The following is a 17,419-nucleotide window of genomic DNA, read 5'->3' on the forward strand; positions in this document are numbered from 1 at the left end:
AGTTCTACTTAGATGTCCCCTATTTTTAGGGGAAGTTAGGGAGAGATGTAATTCTGGCATTATATGATGCTGCTATAAAACTGCTGAACAAAAAGTTATTTGTTTATCAAACTGTATATAACACGATTGTAATAAAACCTCAAAGTCATTTACATTAAAATAAACATTAAAATTACAGCCACGAGAGTAGCTCTACACTATAGCCAGCGTGGATTTTTCACATTTTGCAATGTTAAATTAAAAAATACTCCCATGCCATTCTCATGTTTCCCATAAGTTCATTACAAAACAAAATCTTACAAAACTTATAGTCCTGAACTCAGAAATGCTTACTTATGATCCCTGTAAATTTTCATGGCGATACAGAAAAGAGTCAGAGTGAATCGAGAGTTCAAAGTCTAAAAAGAGAGAAAAAAACCCAGACCCCTTTTGGACTTTTTTTCTGTCAGAGTTCTCATAATCTGTTGAAATTCATTAAAAATTAGCCATGTTCACAGAGTACCTGTAATCCTATTACTGATCTTGGGCCATACTCTGACTTTAGGCAGTCATGTTACCAAATTCTTCCAAGCTACCCAGGAAGTAGATTAGACTGTGAAAGACAAATCCAAATTGTGTTTGCATTTTGTCAAATTTGTAGTGCAGTACAATAGCTCAGAGAGGAGGTCAGGTCTCCTGCTCCTCTGGTGCATTTGTTATAGCTGCCCAATCTCCCTGCTTTTTAAGGTTTGATAGAAATATTTCTGGGCTATAGGTATGCTCTTAAACCACAAAGTACTTTGCCTATTAGTGAATTATCAATAAAAGAGAGAAACACAGCTATTTTAAAAATTCAAAATCTAATTAAAATCAACAATAAGCTAAAAACAGTTATAAATACATGTAGCTTGGATATGTCCAGATAGACTTCTGTAAACAAAAATGTTTTAGCAGACACTGGAAAGGGTACAGCTAAAGTGTCTGACTGCTCTCAGTGGGTAGAGAATTTGTTTAGTCTTGCTAAGCCATTCTCTTCCATCCATCCGTGGTCGGTAAAATGAGTACCCGGCATATGCTGGGGGGTAAAGAAAGGCCGGAGAAGGAACAGGCAATCCTACCCCTTTTTATACGGTCTGCCAAGTAAACGTCGCAAGAAATCACTCTAAGAGTTGGAAACAACTCGCACTACAAGTGCGGGGACACCTTTACCTTTTTAAGCCATTCTCTACACTAGGTGTAGATTATATAGATTCTTAGACAAACCATATAACAAGCAGGATGTCCTAGCCTGCACAGATGTAATGTAGTATTGTTGTCTGCTTTCAGCCCTCATAAAATTACCAAAGTGACCACTAAAGTTATAAATGCTGAAAATAACTTACAATTCTTCTTAATTGATAGTAAATTACCAGATGTAATTTTTTCTTTACACTTCAGCCTCTTTAGACAGTTATGAATCCTTCATGTCATCCATGAAACTATTTTTTTTAAAAAATAGATCACCTACTCCATTTCTTTTTCATACAGTGAAAAGGATTTGTCTACCCTTGAGTTGAAAACATTTGTATACTCTTGCAGCATGAAACTTTTACCATAGAGTGAAGAATATAAGATTTTTCATTCCTAGTGGCTTGGTCTCAGGAGTCAAACATGACACAAGTCAATAATTGTGTTCCTTGAGACTTGGACTCAGGAGTCTGAGACAAATCAGCAATCAAGGCATGCAGAGACAACGACTTTCTGGACTATACTTCTGCTAGTAGTGGTGGTCAGCTAGTAAGTGTTGGTAGGTACATGAGAATGATAAAGCAAACATGAAGAGAATTGTCTTGGGAACTACTGTTTCAAAATGGGTTTTTTAAAATATTCGTTTTCAATTTTCAATTTATATGTTTTACTGATCTTATCTCTATTTATAAACAATTTCCCTTTTTTCCCCCCTAGTCACCTTTACTGACTAGGGAATGTCTCTGGGATTCAAAAGCTCTGACTATTTGTCCACTGTGACACATAATATCTAGGGAGGAGGGTGGAAATGGAGCAGGGTTGATTTCAATTCATTATGACTTAGGGGCTTATAACCTCTCCTTATTGTTCCACATTTGGGTGATGTATGTGTAGAGGGATCACATATTTCTATGGAGCCCATATGGAGAAGGGATTGGAAGTGGAATCATTTGGCTTCCATTTTCTGCTCCCCATTTCACGTGGATTTTTCACATTCTGCAATGTTAAATTGAAAATACCCTCATGCCATTCTGATGCTTCCCATAAGCTCATTTCAAAACAAAACCTTACCAAACTTATAGTCCTGAACTCAGAAACGCTTGCTTAACAACCCTCTCAATTTTCATGGCGATACAGAAAACAGTCAGAGAGAATAGAGAGTTCAAAGTTTAAAGAGAAAAAAACACCAGAGCCCTTTTGGACTTTTTTCTGTCAAGAGTTCTCATAATCTGTTGAAATTCATTAAAACTCAGCCATGTTCACAGATGACCTGTAATCCTATTACTGACCTTGCTCCATACTCTGACCTTCATATTCTGCAGTTTAAAGGTTTAAAAATGCCTGGCTGATTTTTAATTAATTTAAGAAATTTTGCATTGAACTGAATGGTAGTGTCGGGCATGTTCAGTAAGAACAAACTGTCAGTGTTCTAAAAGCCAGACTCACAGCTGCTTGGCTTGGCTAATCAGGGGGCTGCACCCAGGCCAGACTTTGATTTCACTTGAGACAGTCATGGCTTCCCCCAAAGAATCTTGGGAAGTGTAGTTTGTGAAGGGGGCTGAGAGGAGATTCCAATTCCACTGACAGAGCTCCAGTCCAGACTGGTTTAACAGTCAGGCACTCTGATTGAAGCTCTGTGAGGGGAACAGGGTGTCCCCTAGCAACTCTCAGCACCCTTCACTAACTACACTTTCCAGAATTCTTTGAGAGAAGCCATGACTGTCCAAAGTGAAATAAAAGCCTTGTGTTGATGTGGCCAGGGACAACTTTGGTTTAAATTTGGGTGGGAGGCTACATGTGCCTGTTGTAGAATAAAAAGGTGGGGGAAACCTTGAAAAGCGATGATACTGTTCACAATGTTTTCCTTTTGGAAATGAAAGGGGCTTCCCCTCTGCCCAGTGCCCACCCACCAAATCTCCTCCCCTCCCCCTCCCCGCCCCTCCCCCAGGTCAGTATTGGACTATGAGCTGGGAGACCAGGGTTTGAATCCCCACACAGCCATGTAGCTCACTGGGTGAGCAATGGTAAAACCACCACTGAATACCGTTCACCATGAAAACCTACTCATAGTTGGGATCGATCTGAAGGCATTCCATTTTCATTTTCAAACATGATTGCACATAAATAAAACTCATTGAACTCAAAAAAGTATGCAAATGATCAAATCCACCTCCCTTCTCCTCCCTCATCCCCTCCCTCTTGCCCCTTCCCTTTCCCTTCCTTTGCCCCTCCCTCCCCATCCACATGACTTTCCAATCCCCTCCTTCCCCTTCTCTCTCCTCCCCTGCAAATCATCTCCTTCCCTTCCTCCCCCTCCCCTTCTAACTCCCCATGGCCAATTTTTTCTAACTTAAGCATGATTGCTCGGGAGTAAATACCATTGAACTCTGTAACCATGCAGATGATCAAACCTCCCCTCCCCCTTCCTTTGGTCCCCTCCAATCCACTCCTTCCCCTTCCCCTTCCCCCTCCCCCGTCTTCTTAACCATGGTCAGTTTTACCTATCCTAATCATAATTGTATAGGAGTAAATCCCATTGAACTCAATAAGCATTCAAATGATTAGACCTACCTTTCCCCTCCTTCCCCTCTCCCCTCCCTTCGTCCACCCCTCTTCCTTCTTCCTCCTCCACTGCCCACTCCATACCTCCATCCCTCCCCCCAGTCAGTTTTACTTATCCTAAGCATGATTGCAAGGGAGTAAATCCCACTGAACTCAATAAACATGCAAATGGTCAAACCTGTCCTTCTCCTCCCCTCCCCCTCCTGCCTGCTCCTACCTCCCTCTTCCCCTCTGCCCTTCCTCCCCTCCCTCCTCCTCCTCCTTCCCCCTCCCCATCCCCTGTGGTCAGTTTCACCTATCCTAAGCAGGATTGCAAGGGAGTAAATCTCATTGAACTCAATAAGCATGCAAATGATCAATCCTTTCTCAGCAAAGTTGGACAGAATCCCATGTCTTACCTCCCAGATTAAAAAAGCAGACAAATTCACTAACAGGCAAAAAGCTTGTGGTTTAAGAATGCATCTATAGCCTAAAGATATTTTTATCAAACTTTAAAAAGCAGAGAAACTGGGCAGCTATAGTGAGTGCACCAGGGGAGTAGGAGACCTAACCTCCTCTCTGAGATATTGTACTGCCCTAGAACGCTGTCTTTCACAGTCCAATCTACTTCCTGTGTAGTTTGGAATAATTTGGTACCGTGTGCCTCTCCTGCTCCCCTGGTGCATTCACTATAGCTACCAAACTTCCCTTCTTTTTAAAGTTTGATAGATATATCTGTGGGTTATAGGTACATTCTTAAACTGCAAGGTTTTTTGCCTATTAGTGAATAGAAAGTTAGTTTACCAGGCTGCCTTGGCAATTGAGAGTTTATCATTCCGAAAGTGGTTCATTCAAAACATTAGCCCAAGTTTTCCTAAACTGTAATGTTTAGGGGATGTAAGATCCTGATTTATCTCTCCAGTACTTTCTCTATACTTGCAGAACTCCAAGGAATTCTTTGTTGTTGATATTTCTATCCCATCTTTCTTCCATCATGAAGCCCAAGGTGTCATACATGTGGTTCCCAGGTGATCATCATCCAGACCCAAACTGCTTAGCTTCAGTATGTCATGTTCACATGTGCATTCAGACTATATCCTGAGACCTAATGATTTTATGATTTGTCAAGTTTTCCATCACTTTTTCAATAAGTCATGACACTCACCATTGTTTCTCCCCATTCTTTTTATGTCTTCCCATTTCGTTCACTGTGCCTGCTACTTGTGACCCATGCAAACTTATTTATTTATTTATAACTTGATTTATGTCCCACCTTTCATCCCAGTAGGAGCCCAGGGTGGCAAACAAAAGCAACAGAAACACTTTAAAAGTCATAAAACAGAGTTTAAAACATTTCTAAATAAAACATCTTTAAAAACATATTTTTAAAAAGAAGAGGTTTAAAAACATATTAAAAAAACAATTCCAACATAAATACAGATTGGGATAATGTCTCAACTTATAAGGCTTGTTGAAAGAGGAAGGTCTTCATTAGGTGCTGAAAAGATAACAGAGATTGCACCTGTCTAATATTTAAGGGGAGGCAATTCCAAAGGGTGGGTGCCACTACACTAAAGGTCCATTTCCTATGTTGTGTGGAACAGACCTCCTTATAAGATAGTATCTACAGGAGGCCCACACCTACAGAATGCAATGATCGACTGGTTATCGACTGGATAGAATGGTCTTTCAGGCATTCTGGTCCCAAGCTGTATAGGGCTTTGTACACCAAAACTAGAACCTTGAATTTAGCCTGGTAGTTATTTGGCAGCCAGTGCAATTCTTTCAGCAGTGGCATAACATGTGGGTGATACCCTGCAGTAGTGAGCACTCTCGCCACTGTATTTTGCACCAGGTACAGCTTCAGGACCAACCTCTAGGGTAGCCCCACATGGAGCATATTATAGTAATCCAGCCTAGAGGTTACCAGTGCATCGACAACAGAAGTCAGGCTCTCCCAGTCCAGGAACGGCCACATCTGTCTTGCCAGCCAAAGCTGATAAAAGGCACTCCTAGCCACTTAGGTGACCTGGGCCTCTAGCAACAAAGGTGAATCCAGGAGCACCTCCAGACTACGGACTTGTTCTTTCAGAAGGAATATGACCCAATCCAAAGCAGGCAACTGACCAATTATCCAAACCCAGGAACAACCAACCCAGTGTCTCCATCTTGCTAGGATTCAGACTCAGTTTAATGGCCCTCATCCAGTCCACCACCAACTGCAGGCAGCGATCCAGCGCTTGCACAGCCTCTCCCAATTCAGATGTTATGGAGAAATTGAGCTGGGTATCATCAGCGTACTGCTGACATCTTGCACCAGATCTCCTGATGACCACTCCCAAGGGCTTCATATAGATGTTAAACAGCATGGGGAACAAGATGGTACTCTATGGCACCCCACACACAACTACCTGGGGGCCAAAAGACAATCACCCCATTATATTCTCTGAAAGTGACCCTGGGGATAGGATCAGAACCACTGTAAAACAGTGGCTCCAATACCCATCTCACCAAATCAGCCCAGAAAGATACCATGGCCAATGGTATCAAAAGCTGCTGACAGATCAAGTAAAAAGAAAAGAGTTGCACTCCCCCTGTCCTTCTTCTGATAAAGGTTATCCATCAGGGAGACCAAGGCCAATTCAGTCCCATAACCAAGACTGAACCCAGACTGGAATGGGTCAAGATACTTTGTTTCATCCAAGAGTACTTGCAATTGCTGTGCTGTAACCCTCTCAATCACCTTCCCTAAGAAGGGGGTATTTGTGACCGGTTGGTAGTTGTTACAAACCAATGGGTCCAGGGTGGGCTTTTTCAGGAGTGGTCGAAATCACCACCACTGGCTGGAACCATCCCTCCCACAATGACATGTTGACCACAACCTTGATCCACTTTGTTAAACTCCCTTGACAAGCTTTAATAAGCCAAGAAGGGCAAGGTTCAAGATGACACGTTGCTGGCTGCATTGTCACAAGGACCTGGTCCACGTCATCAGGCTACATCAACTGAAAATGATCCTAAGAGGTTGCAGCAGACATTGCACTGCACACCTCACTGGGGACCACAGTAGATGTGGATGGGGCACAGTGGGTCTCTGAAGGATCTAAAACTCTGTTTCCTGATTTAATGTCAACAGAGCCCTGACAATAGGGAAACACTCCACTGGATAGCTACTTGATGCAATGGTGGCAGAGAAGTGAGTTTTCTTCACTGTCATCACTGCTGCGCAGTAGGCACATCTTTCGCCACTTGGGTTCTAGCCGTCATCCAGCCTGTTTAATTTCCTTTAGCTCACTGGTGTACAAACCAAGGTCCACAAAAACTTCTCATTCATTCTCCAAGATTTGTTCTGTCCTTTTGGAACATGAGTGAGTAGACAGACACTACAGCTGTCACACTTATAAAGATACACAGAAGGAGGGCCAACATGCTGAAATAGAATGAATGAAACACCCCTTGGTTGACCTCTCAATGTCACGCAAGGTGTACCAATCTGCTTGTTTCCTCCTCTTCCATGGGAATATGTGTGTGTCTATGAGAGGACAACCACTATTACACTATAATAGTAAGACACAATCAAAGAACCAACAAGCCTGGAGTGATTGCTGGTTTACCAAATATTTTTGCACAGATATACTCAAGATAAATTTGACAATTAATAACTGTAACAAATATTCCCCACTTTTAATTTTATTGTTAAAAACTCTCTCAGCTGAACAAATTGTTTAATTCTTAGATGTCTCCTCTCTCCTTTTCAGAAGAAAATCACCCTGTGCTTTATAGATTATAGCAAAGCCTTTGATTGTGTAGATCACGAAAATGTGTGGAATGCTATAAAAGAAATGGGGGTACCACAGCATCTGATTGTTCTGATGCATACTCTGGACAAGAGGCTGTTGTAAGGACAAAATATGGAGAAAGTGATTGTTTTGCATCGAAAAGAGTATGAGACAGGTGCATTTTATCACCCTATTTGTTTAATAGTTACACAGAACATAGCATACGGAAAGCGGGATTGGACCAAGATGAAGGAGGTGAATATTGGAGGGAGAAATATCAATAATTTAAGATATGCAGATGATACCATACTATTAGCAGAAACCAGTAATGATTTGAAATGAATGCTGTTGAAAGTTAAAGAGGAAAGCAGAAAAGCAGAACAGTTGAATGTCAAAAAGACTAAAGTAATGACAACAGAACACTTATATAACTTTAAAGTCGACAATGATGACATTGAACTTGTCAGTACCTTGGCACAGTCATTAACCAAAATGGAGGCAATAGTCAAGAAGTCAGAAGAAAGCTAGGAGTGGGGAGGGCAGCTATGAGAGAACCAGAAATGGTCCTCAAATGCAAAGATGTATCACTGAACACTAAAATCAGGATAATTCAGACTATGCTATTCCGAATCTCTATGTATGGATGTGAAAGTTGGGACAGTGAAAAAAAGCAGATGAGAGAAAAATCAACTCATTTGAAATGTGGTGTTGGAGGACAGCTTTGCGGATACCATGGACCACGAAAAAGACAACTAATTGGGTGTTAGATCAAACTAAAACAGAACTGTCACTAGAAGCTAAAATGATGAAACTGAAGTTACCATACTTCAGACACAGAATGAGAAGACATAATTCACTAGGAAAATGCTGGGGAAAACAGAAGGGAGTAGAAAAAGAAGAAGATCAAACAAGAGATGGAGTGATTCCATAAACGAAGCCACAGACCTGAACTTACAAAATCTGAACAGGGTGGTTCATGACAGACGCTATTGGAGATCGCTGATTCATAGGGTCGCCATAAGTCGTAATTGACTTGAAAGCACATAACACACATACTCCCCTCTCCCAATTTGTTGTGTCTCCATAGGCATAATCAGGTAACTCAAAAATCATAAGATTAGAGAACATATTTCTGCAAACATAAAGAAAAGTTATGAGTGTGAGTCATCCCAGGTTAGGCCATATTCAACAGAATTCAATGACATGACTTTCATTGTGGGGAAAATTCACAAAAACACATAAATACAAATAAAATGCACCTTTTTTGGGAAAGCACATACAAAATGTATATTTTAGGAGGATGTGTGTGCACTTTAGAAAATGCACACTTGAGGGGAAATGCATATAATTGAAATGTGTTTCTTTTTGTGATTTTTTTTTAAAAAAAACAAGTAAAATAATATTGAATATGCTTTTGATTGAACTTATTTGAAATGACACAGTGATTTATATATCCCTAAGCATAGCTGCAAGTTTATCACAGTAGACCTCTCATAATTACAAATCATTAAATAATATAATCATTCAAACAAAAGGAGTCAACTGTCTGAATGAATCAAAGGGATTAACAACCCAATGGAATTCATAACAATTTTTTCCACAATAAGAGTTACATCCATTTTGCCACATGAATATCTGGACATGACTTGAATGCGAAACATTATCATTGCAATGGATTCTGGTAAGCAAAGTCTTTTTTTAGCCTTACAATAATCACAATTATCATTGTGGGAGAAGATACCACCATCCATATTGAAAGTCACCATGTTTCTGTTGACGTGTGTGCGTTGTTGCGTGAAACAGCATACATTACGTTGGAGTTAAGTTGAGCAACAAACTTCTTCAGAGCATTAGAGCATGTTAAGAGTCTTTATTAAGACATTACGGCCAAAGGCTTAAGAGTAAATACATGTAGAGTTTCTTCAGTCACCCCCCTTCTGTTACATCTCTCTTCAAAGATAAACACAAAAAAGAACCTCTCAGTTCAGAGGCAATACACAGAAGACACAGCTTCACAGTTCAGAGGCATAATTCAGAAGACACAACTTACAGACTCTGTTAGAACTTTCCCAGTCTATCAGACGGTTACCATAGCAACGGCCTTGGCAGTCCGTTCCCAGACTGGGCTAAGACATAACTCCCCCTAGTTACAGTTTTGCAGACTTGATGGAAAACAGACTCAGTGACAGTGCAGTTCAATGGTCAACAGTTTCCCTGGGAACTATTCCCATAATCAAGGAGTGCAAAGTAAGAAATAATATAGGAAAGATTAAAAAGAAGAAATTGCAGAACACTGAATTTACCCCATGCATCATTGGCACTTGAGGAACTCAATACAATTCATACAGTATACTTTTCTTTCTTTCTTTCTTTCTTAGTAAAATATATAAGTTGTTTCTGGGAGGTATCATCTGCCACCCAGAAAAGATCAGCACAGTGGGAAGATCAGCCTAATCCCATCCATCATCAATTGACCATAGGATTCAGGGTTGCTCCATTGTGTGGGTATTCAGCCTGTTGTAGGCTACCTTGAGAATCACTGAATTCAACAGTGGGGTATAAACTTCAAAATAAATAAATAAATACATGACTGATAGCTAGGCCATATGATCCAATAAACAAAAATGTGAATCATGTAGATGAGCTGAAGGAATGCAAGAAGATCAATTTGTGATATAGGTGGAATTTTGAATCTACATACCTATGGATGTTGTACATTCTACAACAAAGGATCTTACCATATATGGAGCAAAAAATGTCAGATGTCCAATCTGGATTTAGAAAGGGAAGAGGTACCAGTGATCATATTACAAGCATATGTTGGATAGTGGAACGGACCAAGGAATTTCAGAAGAAAATCACCCTGTGCTTTATGGATTACAGCAAAGCCTTTGATTGTGTAGATCATGAAAAACTAGGAATGCTTTAAAAGAAATGGGGATTCCACAGCATCTGATTGTCCTGAGGAGCAACCTATACTCTGGACAAGAGGCTACTGTAAAGACAGAATATGGAGAAGCTGATTGGTTCCCCATTGGAAAGGGTGTGAGACAGAACTGTATTTTATTACATTATTTGTTTAATCTATATGCAGAACAGCCTACGACCTTACTACCCTGAACATGCCTAATCTCGTCAGAAGCTAAGCAGGTCAGGCCTGGTTAGTACTTGGATGGGAGACTGCATATGAATACCGGTTGCCATAGGCTTAGAGGAAGGCAATGGTAAAGCACCTCTGTATACCTCTTACCATGAAAACCCTATGAATACATCCAAAAGATTCATATGGCTGCCATAAGTCGTGGTCGACTTAAAGGCATATAACAACAACAATATACAGAACATATCATATGGAAAGCGGGATTGAACCAAGATGAAGGTGATATGAAAATTGATGGGATAAATATCAATAATTTAAGATATGTAGACAATACCACACTACTAGCAGAAACCAGTAATGATTTGAAACAAATGCTGATGAAAGTTAAAGAGGAAAGCACAAAAGCAGGACTACACCTGAAAGGCAAGAAAATTAAAATAACGACAACAGACGATTCATGTGACTTCAAAGTTAACAATGAGTACATTGAACTTGTCAAGGATAATCAGTACCTTGGCACAGTCATTAACCAAAATGGAGACAATAGTCAAGAAATCAGAAGAAGGCTAGGACTGGGGAGGGCAGCTATGTGAGAACTAGAAAAGGTCCTCAAATGCAAAGATGTATCACTGAACACCAAAGTCAGGATCATTCAGACCATGGTATTCCCGATCTCTATGTATGGATGTGAAAGTTGGACAGTGAAAAAAGTGGACAAGAGAAAAATCAACTCATTTGAAATTTGGTATTAGAGGAGAGCTTTGCAGATACCATAGACTGCAAAAAGACAAATAATTTGGTGTTAGAACAAATTAAGCCGCAATGATCACTAGAAGCTAAAATGTCAAACCCCACAATGAGCAGAAGGGGAAAAGCACAAAAGCCAGCCAATCACATGGCTTTGAACATGGCCCCCAGGCAGACAAAATGTCTGCCCCTGGGCCCAGTGTTCTTGTCCCATCAGAGCTGGGCCGGGTGCAAAAAGCGATCCCTGCTCCAGCAGCAAAGCTGAAGAAGGGGACCAGGACTTCTGTTCCTTCCTTGAATGAAGATAGTTACTTTATGTAGCAGAGTTTATTGGAGATATAAAAGAATATGAAAGAGAATGATGTTTATCTTAAACAAAACAAACTCATGTTAAACTCATTTTATTAAGAAAGTACATGTGGATAGGAAAGACAAATCAACTGCACTAGCTGAATTCAAAGGGAAGGAGAGAGAATTGTGGGGAAAAGGAGGAACTGAAAGTGATGATAGCCCTGAGAATATCAGTCTAGCCAATCAGAGGCATGCTTAAAGTTGAGGAAAGTAACAAGGAGAGAAGTCAAGCAGAGGTCCTTTCAATTGACTAACTATATCTATTGCCCCTAATAGCCAATAGAATCAGAGCCCACAGTGAGACAATGCATTGATTGAAGTGAAACTTCCAACACCACTTCTTAGAGTATTCTAGTCCAACTCAAAACTCCTATCACTTCATGAAGATCCTGAAAATGTTCTCTGGGCAATGGCTTGGTAAGTACATCTGCCACAAGCTTCTGTCAGGCAGTTCTTCAGCTCAATAAGGCCTTTCTGTTGTGCATCTCTCACACAGTGGTACTAGAAATCAATGTCCTTCGTTTGTAGTGTCATCCTTTCTGCTTGGGAGAGCAAAATAGAGCTCTTGTTGTCTTCATGCATTTTAGTTGGCTTTGGTTGATGGATTCCAAAGTCTAAGAGCAGCCTATGTAACCAGGTTGCTTCTTGACATGCTTGTGCTTCAGATATGTATTCTGCTTCTGTAGAGGAGAGGGCTACAACTGACTGTTGCTTAATAGTCCAACTGATGACTCCTCCTCCATAATAGGACAGATTCCCACTAGTAGACATTTGGTCTTCTCTGTCTTCAGCCCAGTTTGCATCCAAAAAGCCCACCAGTCTGGGATTACTGTTTGCAGATAGTATCAATTTCAGATCTGTAGTTCCCTTCAGATATATTGCAGTCCAATATTTCTTTGTTAGTGTATTAACTTTCCTGCATATTGCTTCTGTTGCAATATCTGAGCTTGCTACAGTTGATATGTACAGGAACTTTCCAACTGCTATCCTGTACTAACTGTTGTATTGCAGTGGTTCCTTGGTCTCATTGTCTTTAAAGAAGCCTGCTTCCACAGGTGTTTCTGCTACACTGGTTTTTGTCAGCCCAAGGTGCTCTATCAGCTCCATTATCTTCTGTTTCTGCCCCTCTCCTTTCCATCTGGATTCCAAAATAGTAAGAGATGTCTCCCAGCTCTTTCACTTCTATTTCCTTGTTAAGATTTTTCATGATTTCATCACTGCCTTCCTTGTTTTAGTGAGCATTTAAACAAATGCTGATGAAAGTTAAAGAGGAAAGCACAAAATCATGACTATAGCTGAATGTTAAGAAGACTAGAGTAATGACAACAGAAGATTTACAATATGTAACTTTAAAGTTGACAATGAGGTCAAGGATTATACCTTGGCACAGCCATTAACTAAAATGGAGACCATAGTCAAGAAATCAGAAGAAGGCTAGCACTGGGGAGGGCAACTATGACAGAACTAGAAAAGGTCCTCAAATGCAAAGATGTATCACTGAACACTGAAGTCAGGATCATTCAGACCATGGCATTCCCAATCTCGATGTAGGGATGGGAAAGGTGGACAGTGCAAAAAGCAGATAAAAAAGTGGACAAATAATTGGATGTTAAAACAAATTAAAGCAGAACTATCATGAGAAGCTAAAATGATGAAACTGAGGTTATCTTACTTTGGACACATAATGGGAAGACATGATTCACTAGAAAAGACAATAATGGTGGGAAAAACAGAAGGGAGTAGAAAAAGAGGAAGGCCAAACAAGAGATGGATTGATTCCATAACGGAAGGCACAGAGCTGAGCAGGGTGGTTCATGCCAGATGCTATTGGAGGTCCCTGATTCATAGGGTCACCATAAGTCATAATCGACTTACAACAACAAGGTATTTGACACAGTGTGTACTGCATTCCTATAGGAGAAGTGCATAAAGGAAGCTCAGTGTCAAAAACTTAATGGAAGGGAAAGCAATCCGTTTCTCTTTGTGCTGAATCACTTCACAGTATTCCCTATTGATTGTGTTACTGCTGTAGGCTCTGCACAGGCAATGCCTTTGCAACCATCACGTTTTCATTGAGTTCTACTGGAGGTGTTAGCCCTTCTGAAGTATGGATCCTCCTGTACTAATGATGTACAGTATCTCTGTGTGCTTTAGATCCCTGAAAAATGAAGATTCTAACATATGTGGTGAGCCTCCATGAATCCATCCACAGATCACACTCCACTGCCTGACCTCACCTCTGATGATCCAAAGATCTCTAAACCTGACTTGAATTATGCCTGGATCCCTCCAAATCACCTAGATTCAGTTTGAGACTCAGCTGAATCTGGTGCACAGCCCTAAAATTTACATAGCCAAACAGGTGAAGATCACTATTTATATTGTCTCAGTCTCTCCCAATAAAAGAGTAAACAGATTCTGGAATGATAGAGAAAGGTTTTGCCTCCTTACTAGTAATAGCTCTGGTTGAAGTGTGCTTATTTATTTGTTTGTTTTTACTTTCTTCCACATAAAGGAAGGTAATTAAGCAAACCCGAGAACCACAGTTACACTTGAAAAGAGGACACAGCAGCTAATAGCTTTGCTAGGGCAACCTTGATCTCTTTGTTTCTCATGCTATAGATAATTGGATTTAACATGGGTGGAACAAAGGTATATATCACAGTTAATGCCAAATCCAGATCAGATGGAGTACTAGAAGGAGGTCTCAGGTAGGCAAACCATCCAGTGAATATAAATATAGAAAACACAATGAGGTGTGGGAGGCAGGTGGAGAAGGCCTTTTGCCTGCCTTGGACAGACGGGATTCTCAGCACTGCAGTGAAGATTAACACATATGTTACAATGATGAAGACAAAACACCCTAACTCTATAGCCGCACTGATTGCAAGAATGGCAACTTCAGTTAAGTATGAGTCAGAGCAGGAGAGTTTTAGCAATTGTGGAATTTCACAATAGAACTGATTGACCATATTGGAGCAAAAAGGAACTGCGAAGGTACCTCCCGTGTGCATTGCACCATAGAAAAGGCCAGTGATCCAAACACCAGCAACCATTTGTGTGCAGGCTTGCCTGTTCATCACCATTTCATATTGTAATGGATTGCAAATGGCAACATACCTATCATATGCCATGATGGTGAGGAGAAAGAAATCAGATCCTACAAAGAAGACAAAAGAGAAAACTTGAGCCACACATCCAGAATAGGAAATGTTTCTGGTATTGTTGAAAGAATTGGCCATGGATTTGGGTATAATGGTAGAAACAGAACCAAGGTCCTGGATGGCCAAGTTCATCAGGAAGAAGTACATAGGTGTGTGTAGGTGGTGATCAAAAGCGACAGCAGAGATGATGAGAAGATTCCCTGATACAATTGCTAGGTATAATATGAGGAACAGAAGAAAGTGTAGAATCTGCAGTTCCCGAATTTCTGAGAATTCAAAGAGCAGAAATCCACAAATGGAGGATTGATTATCCATATTTGAAAATGTATTACTGAGATGCTTGCCACATCTGGAAAAGAGCAGAAAGATAACTGTTAGCTTTGTAGCCTAATTTACCAAAAAATATTTACTTAATTTAGAAGGGACTTGGAGGGGAAAGAAAAACAGTGAAATTATATGTCTTAGAAGTGAACTCTTCAATGACTAGATTATAAACCATAAAAGCCTTCCCTCCATTAATGCTGGTCTTGCAGCTTAGGGCAAGATGCGGTTGAAATAATATAGGGCAAATTTCCATATTTTCTGTACATAGTGCTAACCAACTGTATCAGAATTGAAATAACTAGCTGTAATTTCAAGAGGTACTGCGAGGCACTGAGCATTCCTCGTCAGATATTTCTGCTGTCCCATTCGCTCCCCTTTAATAAAAAGTATATTTGTATTTAGTATGTAGAGCAACATTCTTGCTGCTCTCCAATGATCTTGGTAAATCCTTTGATTCTCCAAATTAGTTTTTTTTTCAGGAGTACTCCTCAGTTAAATACCCATTAAAGTGAAGCCCTCAATGACTAGAGAATAGGAGCTCTTGTTCTACTTTTTTGGAGTTGGGGAAATATGGAGGTGACACAATATGCAATTTGCAAATGACTCTCTCCACCATTACTATAACATTCGTTCAATGTAACTGGACTTTGTGCAGTGTTCTGAAGTTTCTTATATCTCATGAACTCCAGGCAGATTCAATCAGAAATGAATGAATCTGTCAATTACCAGTTTCTTTCTCTTTCTCATTTTTCCAGGCTTAAGTTTATTTAATTTTTGTTTGCATAATTTGCATATTTTTAATGAGAAGTCTGCATGGAAATGTGTAAGCTGTTCCATGTGCATCTCTCCTAATGTGCACAGTTTTGCAAATGATCCCTACTATAATGTGTTTTCTGATTTATTTTCATTTATTTATGTATTTTTTGCACACATTTTCTTAATCCACTCTTTTCTGTATACACTTTCTGGTTGGAGAATTGCATTGAAATTTAGGTAGGCTTTTGTTAAAATGTGAATAAAAATATCTCTCTCATCGCTACATTCAAGTGACCTAGATGAATGCATGATTGCAGTTTGTGTTCCAGAACAATCCATAATAAGCTTGTCGGTCATAAAAGTATCAGCACAGCAAACTCTATTCCACGTAAGCCAGAGTCACAGGTTATTCTTGTCCCATACCAGAAGTATCAAGTCTCTCTCAATATTGAGTTCATTATAGTCTTACAATGCTCCCAATTCTGTTGCTAAAATAATCATGTTAAAAACCAATCTGATACACTCTTTTTTTGTTTCCCATTCAAACATATACAAGAGCATAAATGAATTCAGGTCTGAATCATTGTTAGGCACTGAGTGCACAAGTGGTCTAATTGCACCACAGTTTGCAGAACACATTTCTTATATATTTGTTACGATATTTGAAAGATGAAACAAGATCTATCCAGGTAGTTTAAACACAAATTATTATAGATGGGTCTGATAGCAACAATGAATAGTTTGCCAGATTACTAAGTCTTAGTTTTGACATTAACTTTCCAAAACAGTTCAAATCAATCTGGTCTCAATTAAATAATTTTATTGGAAATGAGAAAGTGGGAAAAAACATAGCAGAAGCTCATAAAAGAGATTTGGCAGAACACAGTATTAGGAAGTGTTGGGTGGGATTCATTGCTAGTTCTCCTCAGAATAGACCCATTCAAGTTAATAAGCATGTCTAACTTGGGTTTATTACATTCAGTTGGTCTTCTCTGAGAAAGGTTTAGTTCAATACAACCCATTATCTTGACAACCATGAGATTTCTTGGGAGTTTGGGGAAATTAGTATGAGTTGGATGTAAGCAACACATGACATACCTACCTTGCTTAAAGAATAGGCACTAAAGGAAAAAGTGGGCAGAGCACATATTTTCTACAAAAAGATTGATAACTGATAAATGATGCATACTAGTGAGTATGATCAATGTTATTGTCATAATGATATATGCTCAAATTTTAATAAATTTGAGAAGGGGATATAAAGTTTGTTTTGTTTTTGTGAAGAACAAGCTGGATTGTGAAATGGAATCCATTGAATCATTCCCTTTGTGCTTAGTTGCCTAACATATAAATATGTACCCAAAAGAGGGACTATATTCTATAAATATAAATAAATAAATAAATAAAAAATTATATAAAATGTATGTCTGATATTACTGAAAGAAAAGTGA

At 39.6% G+C, this 17,419-nt stretch overlaps 1 protein-coding gene across 1 annotated transcript; it reads right to left on the bottom strand.

The window, feature by feature from the left end:
- Positions 1–14,270: 14,270 nt before the first annotated feature.
- Positions 14,271–15,203, bottom strand: LOC133367769 (olfactory receptor 14A16-like). The gene has a single exon (XM_061591871.1). It carries the CDS (start codon positions 15,201–15,203, stop codon positions 14,271–14,273), a length of 933 nt encoding a protein of 310 aa, XP_061447855.1.
- Between the last annotated feature and the right edge of the window lie 2,216 nt (positions 15,204–17,419).

Source organism: Rhineura floridana, chromosome 11, assembly GCF_030035675.1.
Source record: "Rhineura floridana isolate rRhiFlo1 chromosome 11, rRhiFlo1.hap2, whole genome shotgun sequence".
Lineage (NCBI taxonomy): Eukaryota > Metazoa > Chordata > Lepidosauria > Squamata > Rhineuridae > Rhineura > Rhineura floridana.

Bases quoted from the DNA above. Each gene is read 5' to 3' on its own strand.
- LOC133367769 (XM_061591871.1), bottom strand. From the start codon at position 15,203: ATGGATAATCAATCCTCCATTTGTGGATTTCTGCTCTTTGAATTCTCA.